General features: G+C 47.0%; 1 protein-coding gene across 1 annotated transcript in view; it reads left to right on the forward strand.

Moving 5' to 3' along the window:
- vps35l (VPS35 endosomal protein sorting factor like) overlaps positions 1-11,600 on the forward strand; it is a 42,011-nt gene that overhangs the window by 23,591 nt on the left and 6,820 nt on the right. Inside the window, exons 18-25 of the mRNA XM_083787018.1 lie at positions 1,335-1,415; positions 1,729-1,791; positions 1,946-2,031; positions 3,403-3,483; positions 4,039-4,102; positions 5,039-5,137; positions 9,525-9,602; positions 10,222-10,371. Coding sequence (XP_083643144.1) covers positions 1,335-1,415; positions 1,729-1,791; positions 1,946-2,031; positions 3,403-3,483; positions 4,039-4,102; positions 5,039-5,137; positions 9,525-9,602; positions 10,222-10,371 — 702 coding nt within the window. The remainder of the gene's footprint in view (positions 1-1,334; positions 1,416-1,728; positions 1,792-1,945; positions 2,032-3,402; positions 3,484-4,038; positions 4,103-5,038; positions 5,138-9,524; positions 9,603-10,221; positions 10,372-11,600) is intronic.

Below are 11,600 nucleotides of genomic sequence, written 5' to 3' on the forward strand. Positions count from 1 at the left end.
TTGTTGATAAGTACAGAGTAGTATAGAGTAGCTTGACCGGAGAGCGTAGAAAAAGAGATATGGGGAGTGACACGGCAGCAAAGGCCGTCGGGATCGGGACTCGAACCCCTAAGAGACGCTGTCAGGCTACAGTACACTGAGCCTATAGGTCCCCCTGTCAGGCTACAGTACACTGAGCCCATAGGTCCCCCTGTCAGGCTACAGTACACTGAGCCTATAGGTCCCCCTGTCAGGCTACAGTACACTGAGCCCATAGGTCCCCCTGTCAGGCTACAGTACACTGAGCCCATAGGTCCCCCTGTCAGGCTACAGTACACTGAGCCTATAGGTCCCCCTGTCAGGCTACAGTACACTGAGCCTATAGGTCCCCCTGTCAGGCTACAGTACACTGAGCCCATAGGTCCCCCTGTCAGGCTACAGTACACTGAGCCTATAGGTCCCCCTGTCAGGCTACAGTACACTGAGCCTATAGGTCCCCCTGTCAGGCTACAGTACACTGAGCCTATAGGTCCCCCTGTCAGGCTACAGTACACTGAGCCTATAGGTCTGTCAGGCTACAGTACACTGAGCCTATAGGTCCCCCTGTCAGGCTACAGTACACTGAGCCCATAGGTCCCCCTGTCAGGCTACAGTACACTGAGCCTATAGGTCCCCCTGTCAGGCTACAGTACACTGAGCCTATAGGTCCCCCTGTCAGGCTACAGTACACTGAGCCTATAGGTCCATAAGAGACGCTGTCAGGCTACAGTACACTGAGCCTATAGGTCCCCCTGTCAGGCTACAGTACACTGAGCCTATAGGTCCCCCTGTCAGGCTACAGTACACTGAGCCTATAGGTCCCCCTGTCAGGCTACAGTACACTGAGCCTATAGGTCTGTCAGGCTACAGTACACTGAGCCTATAGGTCTGTCAGGCTACAGTACACTGAGCCTATAGGTCTGTCAGGCTACAGTACACTGAGCCTATAGGTCCCCCTGTCAGGCTACAGTACACTGAGCCTATAGGTCCCCCTGTCAGGCTACAGTACACTGAGCCTATAGGTCTGTCAGGCTACAGTACACTGAGCCTATAGGTCTGTCAGGCTACAGTACACTGAGCCCATAGGTCCCCCTGTCAGGCTACAGTACACTGAGCCTATAGGTCCCCGGACCGCTACGCCAGCTGTCCGGCCGGGGGCCACCGTTTCTGTTTCCTTGTCGATATAAATCTGTTGCGCTCCTGTATTCACCACACACACACACACACACACACACACACTCGCTCTCTGTCTCTTTCTCTTGCTCTCTCTCGCCGGTTTCATCTGGTTCTCTGGTTTTCTTCTCTGTCTCTGTCAGAAACGTGAGGTCAACACTGTTCTGGCTGACATCATCAAGCACATGACCCCGGACCGTGCGTTTGAGGACGCTTACCCTCAGGTATGAAGGACAGACAGACAGACACACTGCAGTGGTGTCACCGGCTGAAAAAGAACTACGGAGTCGACCTTCAGGCGGGCCCTTATCCAGGAATGGTTTGGGGAAACAACCACTGCTGTGGATGGTTTTTAACATTCGGTTGTTGCCAGGATAGGAAATCCTGACAGCTCTTTACGTCGTCACTAAAAACAACAACAATACTTTTTTTTTGCAATCTAGTTGCTAACAGCTAACGTTGTTGTCCCAAACGTGTTACAATTAGGCAGAAACTATATCTACTGTAGTACATGTTGTGTTTGTCTGTGTCTCACAGTTGCAGTCGGTCATCAGCAAGATTCTCACCTACTTCCATGACTTCTCTGTGCTGTTCTCCATGGTAAGACAATCCCCCGTCACGCTGAATACCAGGTGTTAAGTTAAGAGGCTGCACCATATCTGGCTTAATCATGCCTTCGTGAATCGAAATCACGGTTCTTTTTCTTATACTTACACTGTATGTATCGGCTAAAATGACTTCCTGTCTTCCCCAGGAGCGCTTCCTGCCGTTCCTGGACATGTTCCAGAAGGACAGCGTCAGGGTGGAGGTGTGTCGGGCCATCATGGACGTCTTCATTAAGTACGTGCCCTTTTATCCCATTCTGACCTGAGATCAGATTAAAAAAAATGTCTTCTACATCCTGACAGTTTTCATTCTGACCTGAGGTCGGATTCAAAAAATGTCTTCTATGTCAGTCGCTCTTCGATTTTTCAAAAATAGCAGACCTACAAGCTCGTAGCGCGCCACTCGGTGGCGCGCTATGAGCTTGTAGATCTGCTATTTTTCAATAGCTAAAGCATAACATGATGCTAACACGAAAATGGGTTTCCGCCCAAATCGGGTTATATTACGTTGGAACCAGTTGACACATTTAGACCCGAGGACGAGACAGTTTTCTGGAAAAAAAACTATGTTTCTATGTCAGTCGTTCTCAAACATTTTCTTGGCAAGGACCCCCAAAGATATTTGTAATTGGCCTCCGACACCTATATAATTATGTGAAAACATGTTGTTCCAGGGACCTCACCATGGAAGCAAAGATTTGAGTTAAAAACTTTTGCTCTGAAAGAATTATATATTCAAAGCTTTGCGCCACATTGTCAAAAATAGCAGATCTACAAGCTCGTAGCGCGGCACTCTATGAGCTATGAGCTTGTAGATCTGCTATTTTTCAATAGCTAAAGTACAACATAAATTATACATAATGCTATATAAACACCAACAGGGGTTCCCATCCAGAATGGGTTAAACTCTATACACTACGGTTTAAGTGGTAAAAGAAGTGGCAATAATTAACGAATGCAATGCACATCCTTTGACAAAACCTTTGCCCTGCATTTAGTAGCCTGGTTAATAAACCAGACCGAATCAGCCGTTGGCAAAACAAAATTGCCTGCCGGCGGATTACGGTCTGGAGAGGCTCAATTGTACGCCCATTTCCTACACCAGAGAAATGGGTGGCCAATCGGGACACGGTATGCAATATGGGCGGGCTTTGGTACAGTGACTTTCAATGCTTGAGACCTTTGACTGACAGTAGCTCTGACCAATTGCGTCAAAGAGAAAATGTTTCAACCCGCCCCCTGGAAATGAAATCCAAGCTGAGCCTCCCCAGACTGATATCCCGCGGTCCGTGCGATATTAGTCTGGTTTATTAACCAGGCTATGCATTTTGCACATCTGCCTGTTGTTGCGCCACCATGAGGCCAATTTCTGCAGAACTTAAACGCTATTATCCTGGTGGAGACCTGTGCCCCGAGGGGCGCTTTTTCTAGTTGTTTAGTCTGGCAATTACAGTTTTACACTTTACACTTTTAACACTGTGTGCAGACTCCCTTCTTCCTTTTCAGGCCTAGTCCCTCGCCCATCATCTTTGACGCGTATCTGACTGTGTGTGCGTGTGTGCACGTGTGTGTGTGTGTGTGTGTGTGTGTGTGTGTGTGTGTGTAGACACCAGCTGGAAGCCACCAGAGACCCAGTGATCCTCAACGCTCTGCTGCACGTCTGCAAGACCATGCACGACTCTGTTAAGTAAGCTGTGTGTGTGATCTGTGTGTGTGTGTGTGTGTGTGTGTGTGTGTGTGTGTGTGTGTGTGTGTGTGTGTGTGTGTGTGTGTGTGTGTGTGTGTGTGTGTGTGTGTGTGTGTGTGTGTGTGTGTGTGTGTGTGTGTGTGTGTGTGTGTGTGTGTGCACGTGTTGAGGTGGTTCCCCAAGCTTCTTCATGTCAGGGACCCCCAAAATCATAATTGTTTTGCTGCAGACCCCCATCTGAGTTGTGTTGTGGGGTAGCTGTGGAAACCCCTGCCAACGTCGCTGTGATAGTGTCTGTCTGTCTGCCTTTCTCTTTTGGGGGGGGCTGGGTACCCAAGAATTACAGCGAAATTAAAATCTTCCTGAAATGTTGCCCTTTGGAGGGTAAATCCGGCCCTGCTGGTTATACGTTTAGTTGGGGACCCCCTGGAACCCCTTCACAGACCCCTTGGGGTGATCTATAGATGAGTTGGTAACCCTTCTTCATTTTACGGAACGGTAATTACCAGGTAATCACTAAATGCAGTAAACCTCTGTAACTCTTTGTGTTTCCAGCGCTCTGACTCTGGAGGATGAGAAGAGGTCTCTGGCTACTCTCATCAACGGCTTCATCCGCATGGTGGGTCAAAGGGAGCTGTTCATTCCTGTGTGTAAAGCCTTATCCATAGTCCCATTCAGGGAGCTGTTCCTTCCTGTGTGTAAAGCCTTATCCATAGTCCCATTCAGGGAGCTGTTCATTCCTGTGTGTAAAGCCTTATCCATAGTCCCATTCAGGGAGCTGTTCATTCACTGTGTGTAAAGCCTTATCCATAGTCCCATTCAGGGAGCTGTTCATTCCTGTGTGTAAAGCCTTATCCATAGTCCCATTCAGGGAGCTGTTCATTCCTGTGTGTAAAGCCTTATCCATAGTCCCATTCAGGGAGCTGTTCATTCCTGTGTGTAAAGCCTTATCCATAGTCCCATTCAGGGAGCTGTTCATTCCTGTGTGTAAAGCCTTATCCATAGTCCCATTCAGGGAGCTGTTCATTCCTGTGTGTAAAGCCTTATCCATAGTCCCATTCAGGGAGCTGTTCATTCCTGTGTGTAAAGCGTTATCCATAGTCCCATTCAGGGAGCTGTTCATTGCTGTGTGTAAAGCCTTATCCATAGTCCCATTCAGGGAGCTGTTCATTCCTGTGTGTAAAGCCTTATCCATAGTCCCATTCAGGGAGCTGGTCATTCCTGTGTGTAAAGCCTTATCCATAGTCCCATTCAGGGAGCTGTTCATTGCTGTGTGTAAAGCCTTATCCATAGTCCCATTCAGGGAGCTGTTCATTGCTGTGTGTAAAGCCTTATCCATAGTCCCATTCACCGGTGGTGAGGTGATCACCCAACTACAACATGGCAAACCACCGCACTCCCCAGGCCGTTATTACAGCTCCGGTGGTCACCTCACCACCGGAAATCCAGACTATGAATAGGCCTTTAGAGCATACTGTAGGCCTTTAGAGTACACATGTTGGTTTATTACTTAATGTGTGTGTGTGTGTGTGTGTGTGTGTGTGTGTGTGTCTAGGTATCGTTTGGCCGTGATTTTGAGCAACAGTTGAGTTTCTACGTCGAGGCTCGAGCATCGTTCTGCAACTTGGAACCTGTTCTGATCCAGCTTATTCATGTGAGTGTGTGTGTGTGTGTGTGTGTGTGTGTGTGTGTGTGTGTGTGTGTGTGTGTTAAGTAAGGCTGTACCCTAGACCTTATTTTAGGACTCGAACTTCGGCAGAAATGTTCGAGTGAACATTCGGACCATTTGTTTCTAATTAATTAAAAAAATAAACGTCTCGATCAGAGCGTCTGAGTTTCTGTAGCAGTTTTCGGAAGGGTGGGGGAGCAGTCGGTTTGGGGGGGTTCCCGACGGCTGCGCGTCGCTTCCTCCTCTGACAGAGGGGAAGCGAGTAAGCGACGCCGTCAGAAGCCCCCTCGCTCAGGAAGGCCCCCTCACTCTCTGACACACAACGTGTTTTGTTGCGACAATAACATACAGCCTACCGGTATGTAAGAGGAATATAAACACAAGACCGTGGCGCTAAACTTCATATTTACCCTGCTCTAATGCAACAAAAGTGTGTTCTTCCACACTCACAAGAAGTGGGCACAGGGAAAAAGCAGATCTTCCGTGACCGTTTTGCTTAACAATGCTAATTTTGCTATCATGCTAGAGAGCATAATGCTAATATATTATGGCTGCTAGTAAGAAAAGCGATCATGCTGCGTGTGTGTTTGTGTGTGTGTGTGTGTGTGTGTGAGAGAGAGAGAGAGAGAGAGAGAGACGCGTCAGTCTCCAATCACCAAATGAACGTGCACAGCAGAACAATAAGGGGAGATTTCTTTAAAAAATCGTAACTTCTGACAGGAATGCACTTGAAACGTACTTTTTTTTTACATGTTCATATCGCATTCTCGCCGAGATATATTTTCAAGTTAATAAAAAAAAAAAAAGAGAATTATTATTATTTATTTATTTTAATAAAAATTATATTAAAAAAACGAATGGTTCAAGCCCATTAATTAAGATTCGAGTGCCAACCCTAACGAGCGAACATTCGAACCTTGAATGTTTGGGGACAGCCTTAGTGTGTGTGTGTGTGTGTGTGTGTGTGTGTGTGTGTGTGTGTGTGTGTGTGTGTGTGTGTGTGTGTGTGTGACCGTCATTATGGGGAGGTGAAACACAGTTCATTCATAACATTACATCAAGCTTGTGCCCGCCTGCCCAGTTGAAATACTTATTCTAGTTTGGTGTAGCCAGAGCCATCTAATTACGTCACGACATTGAGGGGACAGAAACCGAGCGCTCGAGCGCTGCTCATGCAGCCCGGAAAGGGACAAGCTGGAGTTGGAAATGCATTGTTTTCAACGAGGGCGGCACAAATATGAGCTGTTTTAGGCATGTATGCAACAGGACAACTGTTTTAAAGTATTGTACAGCAAACAACGAACGTGTCTGTAATGCTTATGTTGTACTATTACTACAAAACGATCTAAAATAAAGGGATTTAAGATCATTAAAGCTGGGCTGTTGCCGCCTGGGTCCGATGCATTTCTGCCTACTTCCGGTCCAGGACTTGTCCCTATTTGTTGTCCCCATTCTCAATAGAAGTCTATGTAGGAGAGCCGCAATTGGACTGAAGCCCCATGAAGTGAACGGAGTTTGCGTAACTCTGTCTATACTCTGGCTCTGGGTGTAGCATAATGGTGTTGGGTGAAGCAACAACGATCGACACTTAACACTTGGAGAAGTTAGATTCTCCTGCAGGTGTGGTGGTGGTGGTGAGGCGTTGAGTGACACACTATCCGTGCACTGGCTCCTGTTTTCACTGCATGCCGTATGTGGAAAGCGGCAAAATAGTCAAGCGATAAATGCATTACTTACGGGGTTGGCGAAAGGGCCTTTCTGTGCAAGTTCTTCCCGTGTCTCCTAGGGTAGGTAGGTACTAGAGTTGGGTGACGATACGAATACATCGTCAATCGCGAATATACGAATCCAATCGCCGAATATTTTTATTAGGCGATTTCTCGGGACGATTTAGCCCAATTAACCCCCTGAATGCCAAGACTACGTCAAGCCCATAGACTGCCATGTTAATTGACGTAGTAAATCAACAAATCCCTCCAAGCCAATGACGTTATCTGCGTAGTAGACGTACTGCCCTGTCAGTACGTCTTTTTATAACAAAATATTGCAATTGTTTGACATTCTTTTAATTATTTTTATGTAATCTACCAAAAACCGTCCGAAACCCGCGCGATCGTGCACTATCGTGCACGCGCGCCGTCTCTATGTGATCCGCGGCAAAAAATTTGATATTTTGGGATGTTCCTGGCCGTTTTTAAGCTTAATCTGACTAAGTTATGACAAAGCTAATGTTAGTTTAGCAATCCGGACGGCCAAGCTATAAGCTAGGGGTCAAATTAGCTTCCTTTGTTTACCTCGTTTGACAGGAAGTGATTTAGCCAGATTTAACACTTTTGTCAAAATCAGAATAATGGAACGTTACTGCCATCAAGTGGAACTTCTGGGTATTACTTTGAAATCGAAAGTAAAACGTGATGTATTGTATTTAGATCGCTGATCCCTCTTATTGCATTAAAATGACGAATTAAGAAATGGGGCATTGGCCAGCATTGGCCAGATTTGGCGACTTTTTGAATGGCAATCGAAAAATGTGAGATATGACCACAATGTCACGAAATGTCTCATTTTATAGCTCCAAGTCACTACTTTACAATGAAAAAATAATTATGATTATAGCTTGTTCCATCGTTTACTTATAAGCTTTTTAGTAGACCTTGGTTTCAGTGATAAGTCAAACCAAGGTGTACAAAAGTGCTTATAAGTAAACGAAGGAACATGCTAGGAACATATTTATTTTTTTCGGTGTAAACTAGAGATGTGCAGCTTTAAAATGAGATATTTCGTAACATTGTGGTCATATCGCACATTATTCTATAGTCATTCAAAAAGTCAGCCAAAGTTGGCCTAAGGCACAATAAGATGATATTAAGGGTGGCCATAAGAGGGTTAACATGTAAAGTGTGAGCAACATGTAGTAACAGCGGCCGGGTGGAAATCCCCCGTTATAATGGTATGCTCCCAGCCTCCCACAGTCCCCGCACTCAGCACTGTCAGCAGCCAGCATCGGGCACCGGGGCACGGCACTTACGGCAGCCGCCGGCCAAAGTAAAGGCTGGGAGCTGGGAGGATGTAGCCTACATGTTGTTTAAGCTCCGGAGTCCAGACCCATGCAGTTTAATAATATACAGTCACAACAGAATGCACACTGCTGTCTCGTGTCTCATCACAATCCCAATGCGCCACCCGTGAGTGGCGGGGGGGAAATAAAAAAAACTGTCTACTAGTGTTAGTGTATAGGCTCGGGGATCATAATAGCGCTTAGCTTAGCTTTAGCTTAGCGTGTAGCCAATACTGGTGCAACCCACTGATTGAACTTCATCTCCCCTGTAATCCAAGTTATTCTTATTGACAACGTGAACGAACCCCGACACCAGCGCTGCAAAAATAGACAGATCTACAAGCTCTCAACGCGTAGCGAACGGCACTGCAAAAACAGGCAGGACGTGATGCCTTGAGAGCCTGTGTGGATCAGCCCGGGGCGGCCGCAGCAGCTTGTGGGCTCCGCTCCGAGCCTCCGACGACCGGTGCGGGGAGGGAAGGGAGCTACCCTGGCTGCGCTGCAGTCTGCAGAAACAGACTGATCTACAAGCTCTCAACGCCTAGCGAACGGAGCTGCGAAAACAGGGAGGACGCGGCGCCTTGAGAGCTTGTAGATCTGGCTTTTTCGCGACCTGCAGTGAGCTGTTCTCACTTTACTTTTATGACACGAATACATCGTCAATCGGCGAATATTGGTCAGACGATTGGCGGTTGAAAAGAATTGGCATATCGCCCAACCTTAGTAGGTACCCTCACCAAAGACATGCAGAAATTCCCCCGTCAGGTGAAAAGAAACAGCTTTTGACTCCTCATGTATAGAAGGAAGCATGAGGTCAGTTCGGTCTGTCTAGCCAACGTACAGTAAGTCTGTGAGGAGGACTGTAGGTTTCACATCAGACTTTGGTGGGGTGCATACTGTACTTAGTTTAGACTAGTCATTGGTTAGACACGCGTTAAGTTTAGGTTCAGGTGTGCTGCCCCGTGGGAGGTTAGGTTTAGGGTTTGAGATGGGTTGTAGTTGTAGGACTAATGACTGGTCTACCGTCTAACTCTAACCAATGACTAGTCTAAACCAAAAACTGTCTAAACTAAGTACTGCACCCGACCTTGGTCAGGTCACAGAGATCTTGTCAGACAGGCACTAATAGTGACTTGTTTGTCTAACTGATGCACGTTGACTTTGATACGTTCCACCCCCCCCCCCCCCCCCCCCCCCATACACTTTATTATGTCGTGCCCATGCACACCACTTATGTCTCTTTTTTCGTGGGTGCGTGCGTGCGTGCGTGTGTGCGTGCGTGCGTGCGTGTGTGTGTGCGTGCGTGCGTTTCAGTCTGTGAACCAGCTGGCGATGGAGACCAGAAGGGTGATGAAAGGAAGTCACTCGCGTAAAACAGCTGCCTTTGTCAGGGTGAGACGTGCACAACAGCCACATGCACACACACACACGCACACTACTCTGACAGCTGTTATGGCTGTACTGTACTAACGCTGTTATTTTAATGAAGATAGTGCATTTTAATGAAGAGCAGCATTGGTCATGATGTTATCAGTGACACCAGTGCTGCCTGTCGGTGCCATCATGCTAATGTGCTGCTGCTGCATGCCGCCCCGTGCCAAGCTAGCGCACTAACGTGTGACGCTGGCAAGCTGGAAGACTGATCGGTGACACTTAATCACTTCAGTTAGTAGCATTAGTTGATTAGTTTGATAAGTAAGCTAAAAGTAGCTCTCTCTCTCTCTCTCTCTCTCTCTCTCTGTCTCATGCATCACCAGAGGTTATTAGTTATTCATTTTAAATTATGAAAGGGTATTTGAAGTGGTCAAACTACAGTAGAATACAATAGAATACATGTTCAGGAGAATTGTCCCTAGAACCCTATTGGTCTCGGATATATTTCATAAAGTCTCTCTCTCTCTCTCTCTCTCTCTCTCTCTCTCTCTCTCTCTCTCTCTCTGTCTCTCTGTCTCTGTCTCTGTCTCTCTCTCTCTCTCTCTCTCTCTCTCTCTCTCTCTCTCTCTCTCTCCAGGCGTGTGCAGCCTACAGTTTCATCACCATTCCGTCTCTGAGCAGCATCTTCTCTCGTCTCAGCCTCTACCTGCAGTCTGGACAGGTGGCGCTGTCCAATCAGTGTCTGTCTCAAGGTCAGTCTGTCCAATCAGTGTCTGTCCCAAGGTCAGTCTGTCCAATCAGTGTCTGTCTCAAGGTCAGTCTGTCCAATCAGTGTCTGTCTCAAGGTCAGTCTGTCCAATCAGTGTCTGTCCCAAGTTCAGTCTGTCCAATCAGTGTCTGTCCAATCAGTGTCTGTCCCAAGTTCAGTCTGTCCAATCAGTGTCTGTCCCAAGTTCAGTCTGTCCAATCAGTGTCTGTCCAATCAGTGTCTGTCCCAAGGTCAGTCCACATGTCTCTCTGTCCAATCAGTGACTGCCTGAAGTTGAAAACGTATTCTCAAGTCACCTGCTTTTTTTTGTGCACAAAGACATTGAAATAGGAATACTACAGTGCATTGCATAAAGTCTTACAGCAGAGACCCCCGGTCAAACCTTTCCAAGTCATCCACCCCCAAATTGATATGTACTGTGCCGCGGACCGGACAGTACCAGACCCCACTTTGAAAACCACAGCACTAGACATGTTTACTCTTTTTTTCTCCCGGGAAGACAAAATGCTGACGGGTGCTGGGAATGCCTAAAAAACAGAAATGCTGAGCTGGTCTTGTGGGCAGCACTATGTATGCCACCACAGGGGAAGTACAGTGGAATAAAACCCTAGCAGGGAGACGCAGTGTCAGGCCAGTGTCTCTCGTCTCGTCTCGTATAGTTTCAAGTCTTTGTTGTTGTTGTGGTCGTTTCTGTCAGCTGTCCTCTCTCTCTCTCTCTCTCTCTCTCTCTCTCTCTCTCTCTCTCTCTCCCTCTCTCTCTCTCTCTCTCTCTCTCTCTCTCTCTCTCCGTCGACTCCAGAGATACAACCTTAGATTTTATTTTCCCACATTTCTGCGGTTGACTTCGACGGCACAAATGCGCGCGAACAGTGAGAACTCTTCGCCCCTCTTCTGCTGAAATTGTTTGATTTGTGAAAAGTGACCTTGATGAGCACGGCAGCCACTGCCTCTCGGGAATGTTTAGCTGTTTTTTTTGCATTGATGCCGACAGCCGCACAGACGGTGTCTCTGGGCAACCGTTTTAAAAAACTATTTTTAAGAGATTCTGGAACTTAGACAGGGCCTTCGGAGGAAGGTGTTGTGTTGGAGGCGAGGGAGTATATTGGATTATTCTAGAGACTTTCTCCACTGCAGATTCACCTTGTTGTTGCCCGTTATAGACGTATAGGTCTGTGAATATAGCTAAGCATTAAATCATCATCATCATCTTTATTTATACTCGGAAATACAGTTGAGGGCAAGCCCTC

The sequence above is a fragment of the Protomyctophum parallelum genome, assembly GCF_964188405.1.
Source record: "Protomyctophum parallelum genome assembly, chromosome: 17".
Lineage (NCBI taxonomy): Eukaryota > Metazoa > Chordata > Actinopteri > Myctophiformes > Myctophidae > Protomyctophum > Protomyctophum parallelum.